General features: G+C 36.7%; 3 protein-coding genes across 3 annotated transcripts in view; 1 reads left to right on the forward strand and 2 right to left on the reverse strand.

Annotated features, from left to right (window-relative positions):
• Positions 1–1,250, reverse strand: part of LOC124891463 (cytochrome P450 94A2-like) — a 10,408-nt gene extending 9,158 nt beyond the window's left edge. The window contains exon 1 of the mRNA XM_047403199.1: positions 948–1,250. Within this exon, the coding sequence (XP_047259155.1) occupies positions 948–1,250 (303 nt within the window). The remainder of the gene's footprint in view (positions 1–947) is intronic.
• Positions 1,251–1,262: 12 nt separating this feature from the next.
• On the reverse strand, positions 1,263–2,420 carry LOC107846154 (cytochrome P450 94A1-like). The gene has a single exon (XM_016690619.2). It carries the CDS (start codon positions 2,418–2,420, stop codon positions 1,263–1,265), a length of 1,158 nt encoding a protein of 385 aa, XP_016546105.2.
• Positions 2,421–5,966: 3,546 nt separating this feature from the next.
• Positions 5,967–6,596, forward strand: LOC107846156. Its single transcript, XM_016690620.2, has one exon. The coding sequence runs from the start codon at positions 5,967–5,969 to the stop codon at positions 6,594–6,596; it is 630 nt and encodes a 209-aa protein (XP_016546106.2).
• The last annotated feature ends 6,951 nt before the right edge of the window (positions 6,597–13,547 follow it).

Below are 13,547 nucleotides of genomic sequence, written 5' to 3' on the forward strand. Positions count from 1 at the left end.
TTTTTTTTTTTTTTTTAATAAATGGGCCCAAACTAGCCGTTTGGACCCAAAGACGGCTATATAGCCGTTGGGCCAACGACTAGTTTGGCCCAAAAGCCAAAATATCTTTTTTTTTAAAATTTTTCTGGGCTGGGCCTAGACCGGACTTGGTTCGGGCTGGGTTAGCCGGGCCCATTTTAACAAAATAACCGGCTCGGGACCCGGAACCCTAAAGCCCTAGGGCTTACCGGGCCGGGTCAAATCGGGCTGGGTTAGGTACGAGGGCCGGGTCGGCCCGGCCCACTTGACACCCCTAGATTAAATACACTCATTAGAAACATCTTTACCGAATAATATTGTACGTACACTTCATAAAATAATAAAATTCTCTCCAATCCATCTTTAAGTATTTGTTGTCACACTTATTAAGATTTATTTGTAATTATCGTATTTTATTATTCATCACAATCATATTTTCATAGAATCGTTATCGTTCTAACGAGTTTATACAAGTTTACATGGAACACACGTGCAATGCACGTGTCTAAAAACTAGAATATATAATAAATATATATATGAGATATATATTTTGATAATTAGCACCCTTATTCACAAAGGTCGGATAGTTGCACTGGTTGATACAGGACACACAAACTATCCTTTAGTGGAGGTTCGATTCCCTTCAAATTAGTTTCATGTTAAAGGAAGAACACTGCACCAAAAAAGATATTTAGCAGCAATTAGTTAATGATGATGACTTAATTAAGTAAAAATTTATTTTATTAGTGAAAATTACATTTTAGAATTCTTTGTGAATGTCCCTATTCCAATGATAATTAACTAATCCGGTAAAAACTTTAGTACTCTTTGTTAAAGTGTATATTTATTGCTGGTAAAAAGTCTTTATTGATGTAGACTAGTGTGAAATAGTAACATAACTATGCTTAATGACGCTCTATGATTCTTACTGGAAAACCATTTTTCATCCTTGATACAATAATTGAATTATAATGTGGAGAGAAATTATCTTGAGCCGGAGTGACTCGGAAGCGCTTTAGAATGGTGGCAACCACCATCTTCATCAGCACGACTGCAATTTCTTTTCCTAAACAAGTCCTTGGCCCTGCTTGAAACACCGGATATGTGAAAGGGTCTCTCGCGATGAAATTCCAGTCATCACCACTTGATGTGTCATTTCTTCTTCTCTCCAACCATCTCTCAGGACGAAAATCAGCCCAATCTGATCCCCACAATTCTTGTGACCTACCCATAGCGAATATGTGCTAGATTATGCTCGTCCCCTTTTTCACTTTTGTTCCATCAGGCCAAACATCGTCTTCCACTGCTACTTTTGAATCTAGTGGAATGGGCGGGAAAAGTCTCATGCTCTCATATATGGAGGCATGTGTGTAAACCATGTCCCTCAGACGTCCATCGTTCTGTTTAATTTCTCTCACAATTTCTTTTTCTACATTTTGGTTAGTCAAGACTGACCAAAAAAACCATGTTAAAGCTGAACACATTGTGTCTTGTCCGGCCAGGACTAAGCTAACGGCTGTATTAACAAGAAATGTTTCGTCTAGTTGTTCACCCTGTGCCCTTCTCACTATTCTTGCAAACACGTCCTTGTCCTCCAAGTCCTCCCCCGCGACAAATCTTTCCTTCTTTTTAGCAATAATATTACCCAGGAATTTGTGAAGTTCATCGACCATGAGCGCGAGTCTTTTCTCGGACTTTGTATTAAAGAACTTTTTAGCCTTCCATATCAGGGGTAAGGTGCTATACCTTAAAATGCTCAACTTTACTGTAGTTTTAAAAGCGTCGGCAAAAGGGGTTGGTGGGAGAGAAGGTAATAAATACTTAGGATCGAACCCAAACCCGATCCGACATACAAAATAAAATGTGAATCGACGAAATGTATCCTGGAGATCAATTGTAGATGCAGTTTTTTCTGCATTACTTAAAAAAGGGATAAGATGACTCGAGAGCTCTTCTTCTACAACAAATGTAAAAGCATGAAACACTTTAGGATCGAAATCGTGGCGAAAAGATTGTCTTTGTGACTTCCACTCCGAGCCATCAGAGAGGAAAAGACCCTTCCTGAGCAAATCTGATAAAGCTTCTATGAATATCCTCTCTTTATGGTAGTTATTGAAGCGCGTCTTGAGAATATGCTTGACATTGGAAGGGTCTTTAGTGAATATGACATTTCGTCCTAAGGGCAATTCAAGTGTATATGTGGAGGACAATAACTTGTCGAATATTTCACTAGTCCACTGGATAATCCACTTGCGATTTCTTATGAATTCCAATGAGAAACCAATTAAGGGATACAATTTTGGGTAAACCTGATTCTTCGTTGAAGAAACGAAGAATAAAGAAAGAAAGAACAATCCCACAAGAGTAGAAAATGCCAAATAGTAGCACGACTCTATAGCCATGGCTAACATAGATCTAATTAATATAATTTCACTCACGTTGTATAAAACCTAAACTCATTTTGAGTATATTTATACACTGTGAATCGTACATTGTGCAAAAAGATAATGAACCAATTGAGGCTAAAAATAATATATCTCTCTGACCTCAACTACAATCGTCATAAATGACAACAAGAGAAATTAAGGTCCATATGATTGCTGCTTTCAACTACAATCGTAAATGAAAATAAAAGATGTTGATGGTCTTTGCTTACCTTGGGAAGTGTACAAATAATTATGCAGCCTTTGCTTGGTAAGTGATCAGAAATTCTTATGTGGTGTGATATTGTCCGCTTTGAACAAAATTCACACTGTTTTCCTAAAAGGTCTCACACCATTAATAGATACTACAACTTATACATAGCTTCCTAATCCTTTCAGCTACCAATGTGAGACCTTTATTTGCACACCAATATTCACTTAATTATATAATGTATGGATAAAGAGCAGTACAACAACAATCCACCTTATTGTTATACATATTGGAGAGATGATATATAATATGAATGAAAACTGTATCATGTAAATGTTACTAATTGCAGGCCTTCAAAAAGGCACATAAACAAAGTATTATACTCCTCCTAACGCTAAAGTATTAGACTTGAAACTGAATATTCTACTAAATCAACTATTACTCTTTCTATAACTAAACAACTAATTATTCTAGAAAAATATAGCAATAATAGATGCAACATCCAACACTCCTTGCTTTTTGTTAGATTTCTATACTAGCTAGTTGAGCTAAGAACAGGAAGAAATGGAGAAAATAAGAATCTAGCAGGACATGATTTCAATAACTGAATTGAATTGATCACATTGTGCTTCTACAAGATGGTATATATAGAGCTTGTTTGCTCCTTGTGACCGCTATATAATGACAACTGTCACTTCTAACTAACTAACTAACCTCCTGACACATACAACACACGTACTAACTTCCTCTAACAACCATCAACTTGATCATTACTTTTTCCTAGCTCAACACTCCCCTGAAGTTGATGATTTGAAGATGTTCTTCATTCCGAACTTGTTCAGCAAATACTCATGTTGGCTTTTGCCTAAGGTTTTTGTGAGAATATCTGCTAGCTGCTCTTCTGTGGACACATGATTCGTCTTGATCATCTTTTGGTTGATTCTTTCTCTCATGAAATGACAATCTATGTCAATGTGTTTTGTCCTCTGGTCTCATGAAATGTAGGATTGGTTGCAATCTGTATTGTTGCTTTGTTATCCCACATCAGATCTACTGGTTGTTGGATCCGAACTCCCAATTCTTGAAACAAGCCAAGTAATCAAGTGACCTCTACACTACATGTAGCCATGCTTCTAAATTCTGCTTCTGCAGAGCTCCTGGATGCAGTCTCTTACTTCTTTGACTTCCAAAAGATTAGAGCATCTCCAAATTTTACTACATATTCTGCAATTGACCTCCTAGTTTGTAAACAAGCATCCCAATCAGAATCATAGTAAGCTGTCAACTTGTTTGTGGTTTCTGCAGGCATAAATAATCCCCGGCCAGGATTACCTTTTATGTACCTCACTACCCTTCAAGCAACTTCTATGTGTGAGACCTTTGGAGAATGCATATATCGACTTATCACCTGTACCACAAATTACAAGTCAAGCCTGGTCATGGTAAGGTATAATTACCATCTTACTAATCTTTGATAGACTGTTGGATCCTTGAAAGCTGTATCACTATCTACTGTTCTATTAGAGATGTGGTTGTCATATTCCACAGAAGTTAACTTCTGGTTCACTTCAAGTGGAGTGTTAGCAGGTCATGCTCTACTCAACCCAGCCTCGGATATGAGTTTAAGAGCATACTTTCTTTGATTCAACACTATCTTTTCCTTGGATCTAGCCACTTCTATTCCTAAGAAGAACTTCAGATCACCAAGGTCCTTCATTTTAAACTTCTGTTATAAGTCTGCTCTAGCTTGATTTATCAAGGTGAGATTATTTCCTGTTATCCATAAACCATCAACATTGACAAGAATAAATACTATCTCATTTCTTGATTTCTTGGTGAACAAGGAGTAATCATCAGTCAGCTTCTTATTCCACTGTCTAGAGGCTTGTTTCAAGCCATACAAGGACTTGTGTAATTTGTAGACCTTCTGAGTCTTTCCTTGTCTGCAAAAACCATTAGGAATATGCATCTATACCTCCTCTGAAAGATCTCTATTAAGGAAAGCATTGTGAACATCTATCTGAAAAATCTAGAGGTAGCAAGAGTAATGAGTGGCCTAACAGTCACCATCTTAGTTACGGGGGAGAAGGTATCTGAATAATCTACACCAACCTTTTGACTATAACCCTTGGCTTAGTCTAGCTTTATACCTTTCCAGCTTTCTAGAAGCCTTGTACTTTACTTTGTACACCCATTTACAATCAATAGGTACCTTCCCAGGTGGAAAATCCACAATAGACCAGGTGTTATTCTCTTCAAGAGCTGCAATCTCCACCTTCATAGCTTTAACCTAAGAAAGATCTTTGAAAGCCTCAAGGAAGGGGGAGGGTTCAGGGATAAAGGAGTATATAGAGAGAGCTTGATGGTACCAAGGAGAGAGCTGTGAATAAGTAACATAAGAGGATAACGAATACAGACAATGATGTGCTGAGGCAGGTTTAGTAGTAACAAATTCATGCAACCAAATGGAAGGATTTTTACTTCTAGTCGATTTTCTGAGCATAAAAGCATCAGGCTGAGAGATAGGGTGATCAGGAGTTGGTGAGGTGGAAGAGGAAGCGGGTTCATGCTTCTACTAAAGAGAAAAGGTAGTATCAGGAGTAGGTGAAGAAGGAAAGGAAAAAAAGTGGTAAGAGATCAATATGAGACAACTGCAGCACAAGAAATAGAGGAGAACTAGTAGATTGTTCTTAAAGAAAAGGGAAGACAGATTCTTTAAACATTACATTTCTACTGGTGAAGAAAACTTTGGTATAAAGGTCATACAGTTTTTACCCTTTATGAGTGGAAGAATACCCCATGAAAACACAAGGGATGGATCTAGCAACAAACTTATCTTAGCCATGAGTTCTAGAGGCATAGTCAAGACACCCAAAGACCTTTAGATGAGACAGGGATGGAGAATGCTGGTGTAACAGTTCATAAGAAGATCTATGATGAAGGATTTTTTAAGGTATTCTGTGTTAGACTATGAGATTTTTCTAAGATAGTCTTTTATTTAATAGTTTCTTTTAATATTATACGTTTAGTTTTTTAAAAATAAATGGTAGTCCTTATTTTGAGATAGTGTGTCTTGTAAGATACTATGAGTTGTGTCTTGTAAGACTCATGTAGCTTATAAGTGGAGTCTTTTGTAAAATGTCGGTATGATGAATGAATGAAAAGCTACTGCTGAAACTTTCCTTTTTTACTTCTCTTAAGCTCCAAATTATAACAATGGTATCAGAGCTAATCTTCTTAAGGGATCTGTAAAGGCTTAAAGATAAGTTTTTTTTTCAGATCTTCTAAAAAAAAGAGACCTGAACAGCAGTAACATGGCATCCAATAGCTTCTTGGGTGCAGGTCCTCCTATGTTTACAAGAGAAAACTATCACATATGGGTGATAAAGATGAAGGCTTATCTTAAAGTTCTTAGTCTATGGGTAGCAGTTGAAAGTGAAAATGATCCAAGTCTATTGGGATCAAATCCAACTGTTGCACAAATGAAGAATTATGAAGATACAAAGTCCAAGAAACCAAAGGCTCTTACTTGTCTTCATTCAGCACTTTCAGATGTGATTTTCACAAGAATAATGGCTTGTGAAACACCTAAAGAAGTATGGGAGAAGCTAAAAGAGGAGTTCGGTGAAAGTGATAGCGTAAAATCTGTCAAACTCTTAACTCTCAAAAGAGAATTTGAGATGTTAAGGATGAAAGAAGGAGATACCGTGAAAGAGTACTCTGCCAAAATTTTGGAAATTATAAACAAAATAAGATTATTTGGTGAAATTTTTCCAGATTCAAAGGTGGTGGAGAATATGATGATATGGTTACCAGAAAGATTCGAGTCCAAGATTTCAGCAATAGAGGAATCGTGTGATTTGAAGACTTTATCTGCCGTTGAGCTGATTAGCAAGTTACAAGCCCAAGAACAAAGAACAAGTATAAGAGATAAAGAAGTATAATAAGTGGCATTTCAAGCAAAGCATAAAGGCAAGCAACCTGTGAAGGACAATAGAAGAATGGAAGGAGATAAAGCAGCAAAGAAAAAGTCATGGACTGAATCTTCACAGAAAGGAAAGTTTCTACCTTGTGTCCACTATAAAATAACCAACCATCAAGAAAAGGATTGTTGGTTCAAAGGTAAGCCATCAATTCAGTGCAGATTTTGTAGAAAAATGGATCATATTGAGAAGAATTGTAGGGCAAAGAAGAATCAGCCACAACAACATGTTCAGCAGGAAAATTTCACTGAAGAATCAAAAAAGGAAGAAAGCTTGTTTATGGCTGCTCATGAAGAAAAAAAATCCAACCAATCCAAATGGTTCGTAGATAGTGGGTGCATGAGTCACATGTCATATAATGAGCTCATGTTTCTCACACATGACAAGTCACTTAAAGCTAAAATTGGGATGGAAAATGGTGCAACATTAGAAGCACATGGAAAGGGTTCAGTTTTCTTTCAAACAAAATAAGGTCCAAAGCTTATACATGTTGTGTTGTATGTTCCTTCTTTAGAATGTAACCTGTTGAGTGTTGGCCAAATGATGTCTAAAGGCTACTCCTTACTTTATGTCACACCGCCTTTTTTTAACTCCAAAAGATATCATTTTAAGTTTGAAAGGATTTTTATTATCAAAGTGACAAAAGATGAAAATTGTTTCGAAAAAGAATTATTTACATTTTTTATTCAGAGTCGCCACTTGACATAATCTGGTGTGCCAATTCACCTTTAAAAAATCCTTTTCAAAACTGTTTGACTCTTTGAACCTGGTTTGCGAATAGAGATTCCGAATAAGGAATTCTATTAACCGACGGGAAGGTGTTAGGCACCCCTCGGTCCCGTGGTTTGACCACGGTTGCTTGGTGGAGCGTATCGGCTAATTTTTGGGCACTAAGAACGTATAAACCACATAAAACACATAAACAAATGCCCAAACACACGAAATAAAATAAATCAAAATATAGTGTTCAGTCCGATTATACAGTCCAAAAATGAATAAAAAATCCAAAAATAAATCCTATCTACCTACACTAATCCTAACTAACTCCCGCGCTTTACCCGATGCCTCGGGCCTTCATCACGATCGTCTTCCGCCAACATAGTACATCGGGGTATTTCCTGGTGAATAAATACAATGTATCTCGGGACATTCTCCGGCTAAGTAAATACATTTGAATTAAATACAATAAACTAGAAAGAAACATTCATACGCATATTCCAACATTCAACCAAAATATCATTCCTAAATTTTGCCTACCCGAACCTATATTGCCTATCCATTTCAACATGGCATAAATCTATCACATTTATACTTATACCGAATTGAACAAAAAGACAAAAAACCAAAATTAATCTACGTTCAACTTTTATCAATTTCTCCCTTCCCACCCCAAATTCTCTTTTCAACCAAAATTAACACATGCCTCGATTATCAACTCAATTTTCAACTCAGAATCTAATATCAACAACATAGACATAACGACAATTAAAGAATGATAATCATACAAATTTCACCTGAATAACATCAAACATTCAACAAATGATCCAATTTCAAACATGCCCAATTCAACAAATTGCGATAAAGAAGAGAGAATGAGTTAAAGAAATGGACCTTTCGATAATCAATTTTGATTGGTAATAATATTAAAGAAGCCCAAACTTGGAATTTCGGATGGAATAACCTTAGCTTCGACTAATACAACTCGATAATTGCAAAATCAAAGCCTGAAACTAATGGAGACGAACAGATCGACATGAACGATACCCGAATTCCAAACCAGTAACAAAGCTAGACAAACCTAGGTTAAGAAAATAGCCACAGAAATTGACCACGACGGGCCTGATTGAAACAAATAGCCGCTAAATCCCAAAATAGTACGAATAATTAGAGGTACAAACTAGAAATCGTATCAAAACCCAGAATTTGAATCATTAATTTGAAATACCCAACTCGAACGGACTGATTTCGACTAGAAACTCAAATAAAACAAAGGGATTTTTGCGGTATTTCTGGGATCGAGACAGAATTTGGACCTACGATATCTGAATCTCACTAGTGAATAACCGAATACTACACATAACATGCCAGAATCACACCCTAGACGCGAAAACTCATGTTTCCAATGAGGTTCGAGTGTGTGGTTGCCTTTCCCCTTTTCGATCTACTTTATTTTTGTTTTTGAATATCGCGTGAGTGTGTGTGTGTGAGATTCATGAGGGAGCTCAAAAATGGGTCTCTGTGTGTGCGTGTTTATGGTGTATCCAGTGAGGGAGTGGTGGATTTTTTTTTCTATTATCTTTAATGGAAAACAAAATGGCCTCTTCGTGTATGGCAGTAGTGTGTGTATATGGTCAGAGAATTATGAGGGGTTGAAAATGAGTGATGTATTGGCAGTGTCTCCTCTTCCTGGTAGACCTCCTTTTTTGCAAATTTCAATTTGTCATAAAAAAATAGAATAAAAATGTGAGGGGTAGGTGACGTGGAGGGTGGGCTAGGTGAGGGTAGAGGTATGGGGTGGGGTATGTTGTTAGGATGAGGTGTAAAGTTGGTTAGGATAGGATTAAAACAAGATAGAATTTATTAGGGATTATGTTAAGGGTTGTTATTTTTTTGTATTTTTATGGGGTATAATCACTTGGATGAGAGGTGTGTGGTAATGTGAGCTAAAAATGAATAAAATTGGATTTGGGAGAGACAAAATTAGGTGTCTACAGCATGCTCCCTTTAAATGTAAGCATGAAGTGTTTTCAGACAAAGAAGTAGACAACGAGATAGAATTTTGTCCTGACCATTATTAAAAGATTAAAACAGATCTTGACTTAGGACATCCTACCTACCCAAGTTATGAGGGAATCAAGTGACAGGTATCTCAAAGGATTGGAAGGAGATGGACTATACCAAGTTGGAGAGTCGAGTGAGGTCCCATCGAGGTTCCGGTCACGGCTCTGTCATTACTTCAAAAATTGAAAAATTACAAGAGTTAAAAAGATAAATAAAATTATAAAAGTCCAATCTATGCAACTTCTTTTGAACTCTTGACTTGAGTTTCATCACCTTATTCTTCAAGCGGGCTCCTGACTTGCAATTTTTTAATTTGCTGCTTGGCTTTCAATTGTTTCACCTTGTTTCTTGACTTTTCATTTATTCGCCTTGTGCTTCGGGCGGGCTCTAATGTTGCTTGAGTTATCAAAATAAGGAAGTGTGTCTCCTTACAAATGTTGCTTGAATTATCCAAACAAGGAAGTGTGTCTCCTTACAAATGTCACTTGAATTACCCAAACAAGGAAGTACATCTCCTTAAAAATGTTGCTTGAATTACCAAAACAAGGAAGTGCATCTCTTTACAAATGCTGGTTGAATTACCCAAACAAGGAAGTGTGTCTCCTTACAAATGCTACTTGAATTACCCAAAGAAAAGAATGTATCTCCTTACAAATGTTGCTAGAAATACCCAAACAGGAAAGTGTGTCTCCTTACTAATTCCTCTTGAATTACAAAAACAAGGACGTGCATCTCCTTACCAATGCTGCTTGAATTACCAAAATAAGGAAGTGTGTCTCTTTACCAATGTTGATTGAATTACCCAAACAAGGAAGTGCGTCTCCTTACAAATGTTGCTTGAATTGTCCAAACAAGGAAGTACGTCTCCTTACCAATGCCGCTTAAATTACCAAAACAAGGAAGTGCGTCTCTTTACCAATGCTGCTTGAATTACCCAAACAAGGAAGTGTGTCTCCTTACAAATGTTGCTAGAAATACCCAAACAGGAAAGTGCATCTCCTTACCAATGCCTCTTAAATTACCAAAACAAGGAAGTGCGTCTCCTTACTAATGCCGCTTAAATTACCAAAACAAAGAAGTGTGTCTCCTTACCAATGTTGCTTAAATTATCCAAACAAGGAAGTGCGTCTCCTTACAAATATTGCTTAAATTTTCCAAACAAGGAAGTGCGTCTCCTTACAAATGTTGCTTGAATTTCCCAAACAAGGAAGTGCATCTCCTTACAAATACCACTTGAATTACCAAACAAGGAATTGCATCTCCTTACAAATACCGCTTGAATTACTAAATAAGAAAGTGCGTCTCCTTACAAATGTTGCTTGAATTGCCCAAACAAGAAAGTGGGTCTCCTTACAAATAACACTTGAATTACCCAAATATGGAAGTGCGTCTCTCTACAAATACTGCTTGAATTATCCAAACAAAGAAGTGTGTCTCCTTACAAATGTTGCTTGAATTTGCCAAACAAGGAAGTGTGTCTCCTTACCCAAATATGGAAGTGCGTCTCTCTACAAATGCTACTTGAATTACCCAAACAAGGAAGTGCGTCTCCTGACAAATGTCACTTGAATTTTCCAAGAAAATGTGTCTCCTTGACAAGGAAGTGTGTGTCCTAGAGATCTTGAATTATTAATTTTACCATGGTTTTGATTACCAAACTTGTCCAACAATATTGCCTCTTGCATTTGTAGAAGTGAGAAATTACGGTCTTTGATGTTTAGGCTCTAAAATCCTTGATCTGAATGTAACATGTGTTCCTGTTTCATACAAAGAAAACTTGTGAGTTTAAAACATGGTGGCTAGTTTGTGGCTTTAGCTTTCGCGGCAATCTCTCTTGCCCCCATCATATTTAACCGTGCTTCCAACCATTAGCATATTTCATCGACTTGCTACATCATTAACCAAACTCATATTATCACGAATGACTCTGAAACAAATATAGTATCTCTATTTTGCCGTGTTTCTTAGATAAACCCTTTGAACCTTGGTATTTCCATGAGTTCCCAAGCTTTTCTGTTGACAAAACTTTCTGTATGCCTTATTCGGCTCACAATCATGTCTCTTTCATGTGTTGGTCTTTTGCCTTGCTTTGTGTAATTGAAAAAGCCGGTAGCCAGTTTTGAAATCTTTTCTCACTTGTTTTGATATGGACTTGACTCAAAGACAAGAAAAAAATGACAATGGCTTTTATTGGATAACTGACTCAAGAAAATAAAATAAAAAAAAAAGAAGAAAGAAAAGACAATAAATGTCCCTTTTTGAAACAAAGAAACGAAAAATTCATCTAAAAATGATAGTCAACACTAATGATTATGCCATACATTTTGGATTAACCAACTTAAAATTTTCATCCAAACATTCTACCCATTGTTGTTGAGTTAATGGCCTTGAAACTAAGTTTCTTCCTTAGGTCAATTGTATTTAAGACCTCATTCGGCTAGTGGCGCCTTGAAGGGTTTTCGCCTACAAGCTTCTCTCATTTTGTTTTCCTTAGTTTACCATTGCCTTATGGTGTTTGTAAGGGTTTTCCACTAATGAGACTTTCTTATCTTCATTTCCCTTAACTCACAGTCGTGTTACGGTGCCCGTGAGAGTTTTCACTGATAAGAATCTCTCATTTTTATCTCTCTCAACTTACCATCGTCTTACGGTGCCCGTGAGGGTTTTCATCAATAAAACTCTCTAATTTTTATTTCTCTCCTGATTTCTTATCCTGAGGAAGACAAGTAGTTCCCAAATGCATCATCATATCCCTTGTATGCTTAGCCTTAACATCCTCAAATATTGATCTGAAGGTCTTTCTTTGGTTATAACTTAGATTTTGGATAGGGTTAGAAAGAAAGGATGACATAGGGCCCAAACGACACTTGAAGTGGGGTAGGACTTACAACTTTTGGAATCGACTCAAACAATAAGGATTAACTCATGCCCCATTTTTTTGACTGGGCGACTCTAAATTATCTATTTGGTTGAACCGAGCCCTTAGTAGGGCAGCATACGTATCCACCCCCGAGAAAGGAGAATCAGGTCATGCATAGTTCTGGCGGCTTGTTCTTTTGCTTGATTTTGATTTTTTTTCCTTTTATTGACTTTTTCTCTTTGGAACTCTTCTGACTCTATTTTTCTGGATGCTCTTTTCTTTTCTTTCATTTTGGACACATTTTTTTCTCTCCTTTTTTTTGAAACTATCCTAACACAATTTTTTTGCTCGACACTTTTCTTTTTAGCTTTGCTGACTCTATCTCGACTCCAAAAGAGGTGTATGAAAGAAAATAAAACTAAGGCTCAAATAGGGTAAATAAAGGATGACACAATGTTTGGATAGTAGAATGAAATGCTTTCGTTATATCAATCCTTGAAAATGCTAGTACACATCATGCAATATGAACATGACAAGTGAAGATCATTTGTGACATCTTTAGAGCATTAACCTCAACTAAACATGTGTGTCACTTCTTCTTCTATACTTGTCCAGCATACAACTCCCCCTTTGTTATGCATCCCTCATATCGAATGATTCATGCTTTTATGGAGCAGGTTTCTTTTTGTTCCTCTTGATATAGGATCACGCAACCACTATTTGACCTAATTGAGATATGTTTTTCAATTGATGGCCAAGTTATTCTTGTGATTCCTAAAATAATTGCCTTAATTTTCAGAAAAGGCTTCAACTTGTCACCAAATGTCTCAACACTCTATCTATTTTCTCAAATGTTTCTTCTAACCTTAGCCCTCTGATTTCATATTTCATGGTTAAATTGAATTTTAAGATCTGGCTAAAAATTTTGCAAGCATGCCGTATCATTAGAGTCAACCTAAAATGTACTGTAAAAGAAAACAAACAAACAAACAAAACATATTTAAAATATAAAGGGAAAGGGACACTTCATTTAGTTGAAAATAAAGATAGAAAGGTTTGAACATAAACAACCAAAGGAAATTCTGAACTACAACCCTGAAATACTTCGAAAAACAAAAAAAAAAAAACCACCAGACCTCTTCCTAGTAGGGAGAGGGGTGACTTCTCAATTGCTCAGCCTGACAACTTAGCCACTGATTTACATATCAATATGACTGGAGCTTCCCTCACTGCCAATGTTCTGCACCATAATTGATTCATCTTTTCAATTT

This window comes from Capsicum annuum, unplaced genomic scaffold (genome assembly GCF_002878395.1).
Source record: "Capsicum annuum cultivar UCD-10X-F1 unplaced genomic scaffold, UCD10Xv1.1 ctg3585, whole genome shotgun sequence".
NCBI lineage: Eukaryota > Viridiplantae > Streptophyta > Magnoliopsida > Solanales > Solanaceae > Capsicum > Capsicum annuum.